Source organism: Eucalyptus grandis, chromosome 4 (assembly GCF_016545825.1).
Source record: "Eucalyptus grandis isolate ANBG69807.140 chromosome 4, ASM1654582v1, whole genome shotgun sequence".
NCBI classification, from domain to species: domain Eukaryota; kingdom Viridiplantae; phylum Streptophyta; class Magnoliopsida; order Myrtales; family Myrtaceae; genus Eucalyptus; species Eucalyptus grandis.
This window is the reverse complement of record NC_052615.1, coordinates 4,050,780-4,061,660: the sequence shown is the minus strand read 5'-3', so window position 1 is coordinate 4,061,660 and position 10,881 is coordinate 4,050,780. Positions and strand designations below refer to the sequence as shown.

Here is a 10,881-nt window from a genome sequence, read left to right as displayed (position 1 = left end):
GTTCTGATAATGACCAGCGATTGCTCATTAATAACTATCTTGCGATTGTACCGCTCCTCAGTTTTTGTCTTTCAAATCTCTTCGTCCAATATTCATATGGCGATTGTTCCCTCCAAATATGCACGTCCATTTCTTCCCAATTCCAAATGTTTTGTCTTGTAACTATGCTTGTACGTCCCCTTGCTGATTTCTCCTGCCCTTAAGAATCTTCAGACGGCATTTCACCATTAATATCATCGCCGACATTCGTATCAATGGATTATGGTACTCATCCCTAGAAGTTTTATAGGTGGGTATAAATCATTGATGTCCCTCATCATCAGTTGATCACATATCATCCTTTGTGATCCTTGACAAAATGCGATGCATGTGTCAATTTTCATGTGCTTTTCCATGTGACTATTCATGCTTATGTGCCAAATATATGATTGCTCGTGGTCGGATCATATTTAGGTGAAAATGGTATCGCTGACATTTGACAAGTCCAACTAGATGGTTGTTGATTGGTCCAAATAAGTTGTTTGTTTTGCTACAATGTCTATTCCGCTATAAGCATATAGTTACGTGTATAGGTCAAAACGCTTGAAGAAATCACTTTTGCTGTCTTTTGCTGGCATTGTAATAGTCAATATCAGGGGAATCCTCCTGAGTGGGCAGGGGTAATGTGAAAGGGATGCTTCTCTTTGGCAACAAATGGAGAAGAAAAGGTCGTCCGTGACGAATCTTATGCGGTTCCCAAAAAAATTCTCATTTTGGCTTTGTGAAGGAAACTTAATTTGCATCTCAAGGAAGATAATTAAATATGACCTCCTAAGAGTGGTCATATGAAAATTACTTAACCTCTTGAAAGGGACGAAAATGAAGCTCAAATTGGTAACAGGTCGCCCGTTTGGTTCGGTTTTAGGGAAATGCTCTTAAGAGAATACAAATGCCTTTGAGGTAAATGGGTTTTTCAAAATGTTACATCGTTTGGTAAATTGTAATATCAAATAGCATTGAAAGGTAACTTTAGCCTAAATATCGTTTGACAAAACTTACATTACAAATGGGCTTTTGCTTTTATTTTTTATTTTTTAAAATCTAAAAATCAAATCGGCAGCCAGGCAGCCAGATCTGGCCACTTGAGGTCGCGACCTCAGGCAACGCTATTGCCGCTTGGAGGCGCAACCTCAGGAGCCTGGAGGCGCAGAGGCCAGATCTGGCCTTCGGACCGCCAGATCTAGCGGCTTGAGGTCGCGCGGACCCAGGCGGCATGACCTCAAGTGATGTTGTTGCCACCTAGAGGCACGACCTTAGGCGCCTGAGGTCGCAAAGGCCAGTTTGGCGGCCTGAGGTCGCAGAGGCTAGATCTAGTCGCCGAACGGCCAAATCTGGCCTTCAGACTGCCAGATTTGGTGGCCTGAGGTTGCACAAACTCAGGTGTCGTCAAGGTCATGTGGCGTCACCTGGTTCATGCGCGCCAGGTGATGCTGCCTGGGTCGCGGGTCACGCCACCCCCAAGCAGTGGTCACCGGGGATGCGTGACCCTCAGGCAATGGTGGCGGCTGCTGGAGAAGCCCGATGGGCTGGGAAGAAGAAGATGAATAGGGAAGAAGATGGTCGGGAAGAAGAAGACGGGCAAGAAGAAAAATAAGAAGGGGGAAGAGAAGATGAACAGTGACGCAGTGAAATTTTGCATTTCCCAAATGCCCAATGCCCAAAGCAGCTCCGGACCAGCATTAGGCTTTCGGCATTGGGAATGCTGACATTAAACAAATGAGCTTTCAAAAATACATGCCAAATGCAAAATATTTTCCTCAAGGGGCTTTGGGCCCCTTGGGAAAGCCAAACCAAACGGATATGGATTGCAAAATTGCATTGCATAAAGATTGGTCCATACAAGTCAAACGAATTGATTTCGATCGGACCCATTTCCATCCTCCCAAATTCGATCTTATCCTCCATTTGACATGTCCACCAGTGGAGTCATTCCGATGACTCCTGAGCCATACAAGAGTTACTCCATTTCATTATGATAATTTGCTATTTTTCCAATCTGTTGTAGTTTTGTCTAATATCAAACAAATGTTTCATATTTAACCGTTCTATTCATGTCTCACGGTAAAAAGGCAAAATCGTTGTATATTCATCTTGCATGTAGATTTTGTACAACCTTACATCGCAGCACACAATAACAAAATGACGTAAATCACTTGCAAGTTGTTGTAGGATGGACAACTTGAACATACTAAATCAGATTTGTGTTGTTTGTTTCTTCCTCAAAATGCAACCTTCGAACTAATCATCACTTGCCAAAATCAGTTAAAAATAGCTCTCTTTTTGGCACTATACAGTCCATATGGCCTAAAGTTGTATGATCCTGATCTAAAACCGTGCTACTAACGTTGATTCTGTGTTTCTTTGGAGCAGGAACCGCGTCTAGGACGGTGGGGACGTGTACAAGCTGCCAGTAATGGCGTTGCCCTCCAGTCTCTCAAGCTTTCTTAAGGGCAAACAATGGCTCATCAATTTTGACTGATAAAGGTTGTCCTGATCTTTGTAATGATTATTCGGCTTCTTTTGTGACTTTTTACTCTATACGAGCCTTCTGTATCCATAGGTGTTTGATTACATTTTTAGAAAGAAAAAATTATCTAAAAAGCAAATTTGGTGGTCTATTAGGAAAAACTAATGAGGATCAACTAGTTTTCGGAATGTTTGGTTTAATTTATGTTACCAAACAGGTGGGACCAAACTGGTTCAAGTCCATTGTTCCACATCAAACAGAGATGAGAAGATTCATTCTCCTTGATACAGCTCATCTTTGTTAACACTTAAAATGGACATTACAAAGTCGTATTAGAATGGCAATCTATTTGTCATGGTCCTTGTCTCGCATCTACCTCCGTGTTGAATAAAAGCCAAAGTATGATATCTGCGAGATTTATAATAAATAAAACAAGAATTTCCACCCTAAACAGGCCTGTGAATAGATGCGACCTTTGGCTGTAGCGGATGACTCTGTGTACCCTGTTCCACCAGAGATGGCTGATATGATTCGTATCAGCCTGTAATGCAGCAGGAACATGTTAGGTAATAAGCTGTAAATGTCCACCAGAGCTTGCTAATATGTTCAATGACATTAATTAAAGCTTGAACTATCGTATAATATAGATATAATAAGTTGAATATGTTCGATTTGGCTTGGATGACGAAGTAATTTGCTTTTCTCCTTGTGGTATTAGCCTATTAGATTCCAGCCTCATTACTAGAAGCGCCCAAGTAGTAAAATTTGAATATATTGCGTCACTTTCGAGGTTGGCGCCCTTAAGATTGACCGAGGAGCTGGATTAGTCGAGGTGCATGAAATCAGACCGTACATGACTTGAAAATATCCAACTCCTCGTAGAGACCGGCATGATTGTTTTAAATAGAAGTCAATATGATCCATCACTCTCCTCCAGCAAATCATAAGAGGATGCAAAGGGAATGAATCAAGCCAAGCTCCAATCATGCCACTCTCTTTCTCTATAAAAACTTGGTCCTCAAGTTAGTTGTCTCCAACCACTGGGGGTTCGCCCCAGTGGCTACCCTTCCAACTTGGAAGGGGGAGGTGAGGGGTTCAAATCCCCACCTTCTCAGGGGGATGAGGGGGTAGGGACGTGTAAGTTTCGAGAGTGGGTTGCGACTCCCACGCCCTGCAAGAGGTAGGGCACAAGTCTGCGAGTGAGTGTAGAGTAGGCATAGAGTAGGACTGACAAAAAAAAAAAAAAAAAGTTAGTTGTCTCCACGTCCAAACACTTGACCCAAAAGCAAGCGTATATTCTCAAAACCACTTGATTCGCTTTGTTTCAGAAAATGAATGATTTAAAAAATATATTTTTAAAATAATCAGTTGCATTAATTACATAAATAAAGTAACAAAATTTTTTCTTTGTCCACAAAAATATTTAGACATAAATTATTATTAATAATAAAAATATTTTTCATTAGCTAATTATTTTAAGTGATACAAATAATTTTTATTTAAAAATAATTTTTAAATTATTCATTTTTCCCGAAACAAATAAATTGTAAGATACAATGGCAAATCATGGCCTCTTCAAGACTATCAATGTGGTGGTGGTGATGGCAATGTTTGTTGTGTTTTTCTTGCTCGTGTCCACCGAGTTGGCCATTGCCGTTGTGGCCGAGATAGTCCCAGAGCTTCAATTGGGTCTGTAGTTTGGAATAATTTACATTTTCTATCTATATGTGAACGTCATATATACAGGCATGAAGACAACATTTGTGCATGTTTTACATTTCGCTACTCCATTTAATTTTGACATATGTCAATGAACGTATCAATAACTCAAAAAGGTGTCGCACCTTATGAAGTTTCCTTTGACTCATCAGTTATCCAATTTTTTTATTACAAGGCAACCTTTTAAAGCACCATGTCGTGGGCAAAATAGGAAGGGTCGCGACTGAGAGAATTATTATGCAGCATATCTTACGAAAATTACAAGATTATACACAAATTAAGTATTAGAGTGTGTCTTGTATAAAAGGTTTAGAACTTTCAGTATGGCTTTGGCCATTTTTATGCATATAAATTTCGCATGTCCCTAGTCAGTAAAATAAATAATAACTTATCGTTTCTTGGCTCATTATCTCATGAGCAGGACGCAAGCTGCTCCAGGCTGGCTACGGACACAGTGCCACCGGGCGAGGAGGGTACAACTGATTAATTGCTCCGATGATATCAAATATGAGATGGTGAAGATTGATGATAATAATAATTATAAAAATGTTAATAATATGCCCACGTTGTTATGTTATAAGGTCTCGTATTGGTCATTTATTAATGGCCTCCTCTAGACTAATTATTGGTCATGTATATGCCCATGGTATTGAAAAAATTGACAACACATTAGCGTTGACACCTATTTTCAAACAAAAACAACAAACAAAAAACAAAAGAAGAAGAAGAAGAAGAAAAACGCTCAGGGATCGGGTCGGGCCGGATCCGGCCTTGGTCCGGCCAGTCTCCTTTTGTTTTCCCCTGCGCTCGGCCCAAGCCCTCTCCCTTCGGCCCAGCCCATGCCCCAGCTGTCTCCCTCCTCCGGGCGTCCTTCGCGCGCGCTTGCAAAAAAGAAGAAAAGCAGCAACAGCAGAGGGGGCAGAGGGGGCAGAGGGAACAGCGGATCAGGTCGGCAGGAGAAGGTCGTGACTTCATCACTTCAACAATTATCATGCGCCATCTGAAAATCTTATAATATCGAGAGAATTCTGGCCTCTCCCGTTAAAGACGGCAGCTCCCATCGCACGTCCTTATCTTGCAGAATAGCATCCACCATCTCCAGACAAATCAGATTCAATCTTCATCTCTCTCTCTCTATGACCGAAAAAATTTCAGAGCTTGGATCAAGGCCAAGTACTCCGTCTCGATCGCCGATGAAGCTGGAATCGTCTTTGCGAAACCGTCGAGAAGGGTTCCCGACGCGTCTCGAAGAACTCCCGAGATTATGGCCCCTACCGTTGCTCCTTCCATAAACGCTCCGTCGATGTTGATTCTTGAAGGTAAGAGGCTTCGGTGGGATCCAATTTTGAGTCAATTGAGTCGTTCCCATGTAAAGTTTCGAACTTTGCTTGTTCCACTTGCTGAACTTACCGAGTAATGCTTCTGTCGAGTCAATTAGGGTTTCTCGAATTTGGGGTAACCTTCGAAATGCAAAGTCATTCCTTGCTTTCCAAATGGACCACAAAAGGGTTGCAATTTCTTCGGACGTCATTGAATTTCCTGGCTGTTCAACTATGCCTTGGAGCCAAACCTCAATTCGCGAAAGGTTTTGACGAGAAATTTGGATTTTTACTTCAGGATCCGATCAAATTGAGTTCGTTCATGGACAAAGCGAGAATAGATGTTCCACTGATTCTGCTTCTTGATCACGGATTGGGCATGCTGGCCGAGGTAAGATTTTCCGCCCATAGAGATTTTCTGTTGTGGGAAGAGCATTTTGACATTTACTCCAGAGAAAAATCCTAATTTAAGAGGGGGGTCTTCATGTTCCCAATATGGTACCATAGTTTGTGGGATGGCTGAAATGTCGACGTCGCTTGCATGTTGTGTTGTGGGTTTTCTGACTCTCTAATAAGATTATAGGCGCTTTTCACTGTGTAGGCACCTGATTTAGTAGCCATCCACATCAATCTATCTTGTGTAGCACATGACTTAAGCGGCACTGCTAGGACTTCACTTATTATTTGTTCATCAAAAAGTCTTCTGAGTGTGAACATCCCACCTTTTCTCCTCTTCTAAGATTAAATCAACAACTTTAGTTGGGCCACTGAAGTTTGCCGCACCCCCTATGGTTCCTCTTTTTAACCATCTGTCTTCCCGGATGTCGATGCTTTTTCCTGTACCCACTGACCATATGACTGATTCTGAAATATTATCTCTTCCCATCAACAAGCTCTGCTAGCACCAAGAGGGGCGAAAGCCCCTCCCTGCATGCCTAATGGATCTTGTAGGAAAGTAAATTCTTTTGAGGATTTGACCGCATAAAGATGACTGATTCTGAGAAAGCCTCCATGCTTGCTTCCAGAGCATTGCTTTATTAAAAGCCCCTAAATCCTTGAAGCCCATTCCCCCTTTGTCTTTCCCAGTTTTGAGCACTTGCCAGCTCGTCCAATAAAGACCACTTCTAGATTCACTATTTTTCCACCAAAATGCAGCAATTCTTTTCTTTGTAGATTGACATATCGATACTGGGAGTTTGAAAATTGACATTGCATATTGAGGAATAGCTTGTATCACAGCGTTGATCAACATTTCCTTCCCCGCCTTTGAGATTAGATTTTCTTTCCATCCCTCTAATTTCATGTTTGATTCTTTACGCACTGGTGAATTAAAGAATATCAATGTTCTTTAGATAATTTCTTTTAAAGTACATGTTGATGTTGACACAACCACATTCTCCATTGAAAACATCAGGTCAGTCTCAGTACCACCAAAGGGCCAACGAAGGATCACATTCCTTCTTCAGGCGCACCCTTGCCCACACAAACGGTGAGAGAGAGACACTAAGCAGAGTAAACTAATGCTATGGCGATCTCAGACAAAGGAATGTCGTTAGGAAGCAAGTACCAAGTGTTTCTAAGCTTTAGAGGACCTGATACTCGTGTTGGATTCACTGACGTCTTATTTCATAGCTTGACCGACACTGGAATATGCGTCTTCCGAGATGATGAAGAGGTTCGTGCCGGTGAAAGGATCGATGGATCGCTTCAGCAAGCGATCAACAACTCCAGGATCTACATACCCGTCTTCTCTCAGACCTATGCTTCGAGCCAATGGTGCCTCTGCGAGCTCGTGCAGATCGTGGCAAACACTTCCATATCAGAAGGTAAAAAACAGATCCTACCTATTTTCTTTGATGTGGAACCCGACGATGTTAAGTTGAAAACTCCGTTGTATCGTGATGCCATACTGAATTTGGAGTATGAGAAGAAGTTGAGCACTGAGCAAGTAGATGCCTGGAGAAAGGCTCTCATGGAGGTTGATGCGATAAAGGGGTGGGAAGTGAAGAAGTACAAAGGGTAAGCTGGCTGCTTCAAGATGTTTGTTTTCCCAATTTCCTTAACACTTGATGATAGATGTGAAGGATTCGTGTACGATTGAGGTGGGACTTCTACTATAGTATTACTAAATGAACAAACCGATGCTACATTAGTCACAAAAGGTGAAACTGTTTAGCAAGGTCACCTTATATAGTGGGCGAACTATTTTGTAATAGCTAGGTAGCTAAACTATTAATTGATTGTTGGCAGTGGGAAGAAAAAGAATGGGATAATGAAATGCCGTGCACAACCCTATCTGAATGTTTAATCTGTCAATACATTAAACATTTCTCTTCTTGGATACACCTGGTCCAATTTCTATAGTTTTCGCTCCAACATAAATCACAAAATATCAATTTTAACAGCCTAAATATTTATATATCTATTTTTGCAAATGTTTACCTATATAGTTCCAAGATTGCTAATCTCATGTTGGAATCAAGTTATGTTTTGGGTTATGGAAAGACAGATGCATTGCCAAATGCATTAAAAGTATGTTTTGGTGGGACGTTAATGTCCAATATGTTTAGAAGGTCTCTTCTAGATTAAAGGTCCCATTTGTTGTCTGAATAATTTGTAGCTTATCTGGTGCTTGAATAACATCATTTCTAATTGGGTAATTGTGATTTTGCATTTTTCCCTCACTAATTTTATCCCCCCATTGTGGCAGCTATGTCGATGTGATTAAATTGGTAGTTGAGGAGGTCGTGAAGAAGCTGAAGATAAAACATAGATCGGTGAGTGAAAATTTAGTTGGAATTGATGATCGAGTGATGGCAGTAAATGAATTGTTAGACGTTGATTCTAGCGGTGTGCAGCTCATTGGAATTTATGGCATGGGAGGTATCGGTAAAACAACTCTTGCCAAGGTGGTTTTCAACCAACTCTCTTTTCATTTTGGAAAGTGTTGTTGTTTCCTTGAAAACATTCACTTGAAGTCGTCAAGTACTAATGGCTTAATTGAGTTGCAAAAAAAATTATTATCTGAAATTGGCCATCCTGAAAGAGCAAGGAGCATTGACGAAATTGATTATGGAACAAAGAGGATTGAAGAAGCACTTAACAATAAGAAAGTTCTCATTGAAGTAATTGGTTCATTCCTCTTTGAGAGAAGCCAACCAATATGGAACGAAACATTGGATAAGTTAAGCAAAGCACCTCACGAAGATGTTTTTGGAAAGTTGAAGATCAGTTATGATGCCTTAACTTTCGAGCAACAACAAATTTTCCTCGATATTGCATGCTTTTTCATTGGTGAGCATATGATGTAGGCAATTTACATGTGGAAAGATTGTGATTTTTTCCCGGATACAGGACTTGATGTCCTTGTTAGCATGTCGTTGGTAAAGATTGTGGAAAATGCATCTTGGATGCATGATCAACTCAGAGATCTTGGAAGGGAAATAGTTCGTCAAGAAAATCCAGTAAATCCTGGAGAGCGGAGTAGGATATGGATTCACGAGGAGGTCCTAGATGCAATAAGAACAAAGGAGGTAATATACCTTAGGAAAAAACTATTAGTTTCACTACTAAAATTTCTCTAAATTGCACAAGGATTTTCTTTTCTCCTTCCTCGTTTTCCCATTGTAATCCTTTTCCTTTGAAACGAAATACTAACTATCCCTCATTTCTTGCTCTTAACTGCAGATGAAGAAGAACGTTCAAGCACTGGATCTTTATCTAGGCGATAAACCTATGGTCGCTATTAAAAGCGAAGAGATTGCAAGATTTGAACGTCTAAGGTACCTCAAATTGGATTCGGGAACCTTCAGTGGTAACTTAGCGAATAGTCTTACCAATTTAAGGTGGATTGTTTGGAGAAATCCTCCTCACTTGTTTTTTAAGCCAGCCAATATTTGCTTAAAAAATGTGGTCGTTCTTGAATATTCAAACGGTGCCTGCATAGGTAATTCGAAGCTACAGAGCTTAGTCAAGGTATGTAATGTGCTTGTTTCTATTTTATTTTCTTTGAAAGTAATATTTGAATGTTCATCAATTGAATATTGCATTTATTTTGACAGATGGCAGGAAAATTGAAAGTTCTTTCTCTTAAAGGGTGTCGCAACATAAACAGAATGCCAGACTTCTCCGGATGCCCAAATTTAGAGAGGCTTATAATTGAATCATGTGATAATTTGAGGAAAATTGGTGGCTCTATTGGGAAGTTGGAGTCTTTGATTGATCTGAAGATTAGGTATTGCCATTCTCTTGAAGATTTGCCTAAAGAGATCGAGAACCTTGTGAATTTGAAACACTTCTCTGTTGAAGGTTTTCCACTTACTCGACTCCCAGCTTCCGTATGGAAGTTGAAATCATTACGGGAGTTGCACTTTGACATTAGAGTAAATTCACGGGAGTTACCTAGTCCTATAATGCTTCAGAATCTAGAAGTGCTTCGAATTTGTAGTTCAGGTTTAGAAGGTCGACTTCCTTCAGCAATAGGAAGTTTGCCTAATTTAAGAATCCTATGCTTGGGGGACACTTGCATCAGTGAAGTTCCAGAGACAATAAATCTGCTTCCTTGCCTGCAAACTCTCGAGTTGATGGCATGTGATGAGATTCAAGAACTACCAACACTTCCTACAAGTTTGAAGAATCTAAAAGTGTCATCCAATTCGTTACGGGTGGTCCCAGACCTTTCAAATTTGACTAATTTGGTTATGTTGTACTTATCTCGATAACTCGGTGGGAGACGAGGAGGTAAAATTTATAACAGTGACTTAGGGTGGATTGGGAGGTTATCCAAACTGAATCAATTGACCTTGAGACTTCTCAATGTCTCTGCTCCTTCTGAGTTGGCTTCCCTTTCTCAATTAAAGGAACTGGATTTGTCTGATATGGACTTTCGAACACTCACACGACTTCCATCGTCTCTGCTAAATTTAACCCTTAGTAACTTCAATTCAACCATATCACTCTCGTCCAAATTAGAAAATTTGTCAAGATTAGATCTCTCTGGGTGTGGAGTGCAAGAAATTCAACTCAACGGGCTTCTACTTCAAAATTTAGCAGAGTTGGTTCTGTTATTCGGTAGATCTCTTGAGAGATTCAGGCTATCAAACATGAGGAAGCTCAAAACCGTCAGAATACAATATTGCCCAAAGCTAGTTGAGATCCAATTTGCTGCGGTGTTTGAATCATTGGAACTATTTTGCATCGGATCGTGCAAGTCCTTGGGAAGGCTAGCGTACCTGGGTGAAGTAGAGTCTGCTAATGAGTTGATTATTGAGGAAGGGACTCTAATTCTTCTGTCAAGAGTATTATATAAGTTGAGACATTTCACCCTTCGGAGGTGCC

General features: G+C 40.6%; 2 protein-coding genes across 2 annotated transcripts; both read left to right on the top strand.

Annotated features, from left to right (window-relative positions):
- The first annotated feature begins 5,848 nt into the window (after nt 1–5,848).
- On the top strand, nt 5,849–8,855 carry LOC120292946 (disease resistance protein RUN1-like). The gene is made up of 3 exons (XM_039311525.1): nt 5,849–5,935; nt 6,959–7,563; nt 8,255–8,855. The coding sequence occupies exons 2-3, from the start codon at nt 7,070–7,072 to the stop codon at nt 8,853–8,855; spliced, it is 1,095 nt and encodes a 364-aa protein (XP_039167459.1). The 5' UTR covers nt 5,849–5,935; nt 6,959–7,069.
- LOC120292945 (disease resistance protein TAO1-like) lies at nt 8,682–10,265 on the top strand. The gene is made up of 3 exons (XM_039311524.1): nt 8,682–9,077; nt 9,232–9,519; nt 9,606–10,265. The coding sequence occupies exons 1-3, from the start codon at nt 8,865–8,867 to the stop codon at nt 10,263–10,265; spliced, it is 1,161 nt and encodes a 386-aa protein (XP_039167458.1). The 5' UTR covers nt 8,682–8,864.
- Nucleotides 10,266–10,881: the final 616 nt, after the last annotated feature.

Bases quoted from the DNA above. Each gene is read 5' to 3' on its own strand.
- LOC120292946 (XM_039311525.1), top strand. From the start codon at position 7,070: ATGGCGATCTCAGACAAAGGAATGTCGTTAGGAAGCAAGTACCAAGTG. The intron at 7,564-8,254 runs GTAAGCTGGCTG...CCATTGTGGCAG, and splicing joins GAAGTGAAGAAGTACAAAGG to CTATGTCGATGTGATTAAAT.
- LOC120292945 (XM_039311524.1), top strand. From the start codon at position 8,865: ATGTGGAAAGATTGTGATTTTTTCCCGGATACAGGACTTGATGTCCTT. The intron at 9,078-9,231 runs GTAATATACCTT...TCTTAACTGCAG, and splicing joins ATGCAATAAGAACAAAGGAG to ATGAAGAAGAACGTTCAAGC. The intron at 9,520-9,605 runs GTATGTAATGTG...TTATTTTGACAG, and splicing joins AGCTACAGAGCTTAGTCAAG to ATGGCAGGAAAATTGAAAGT.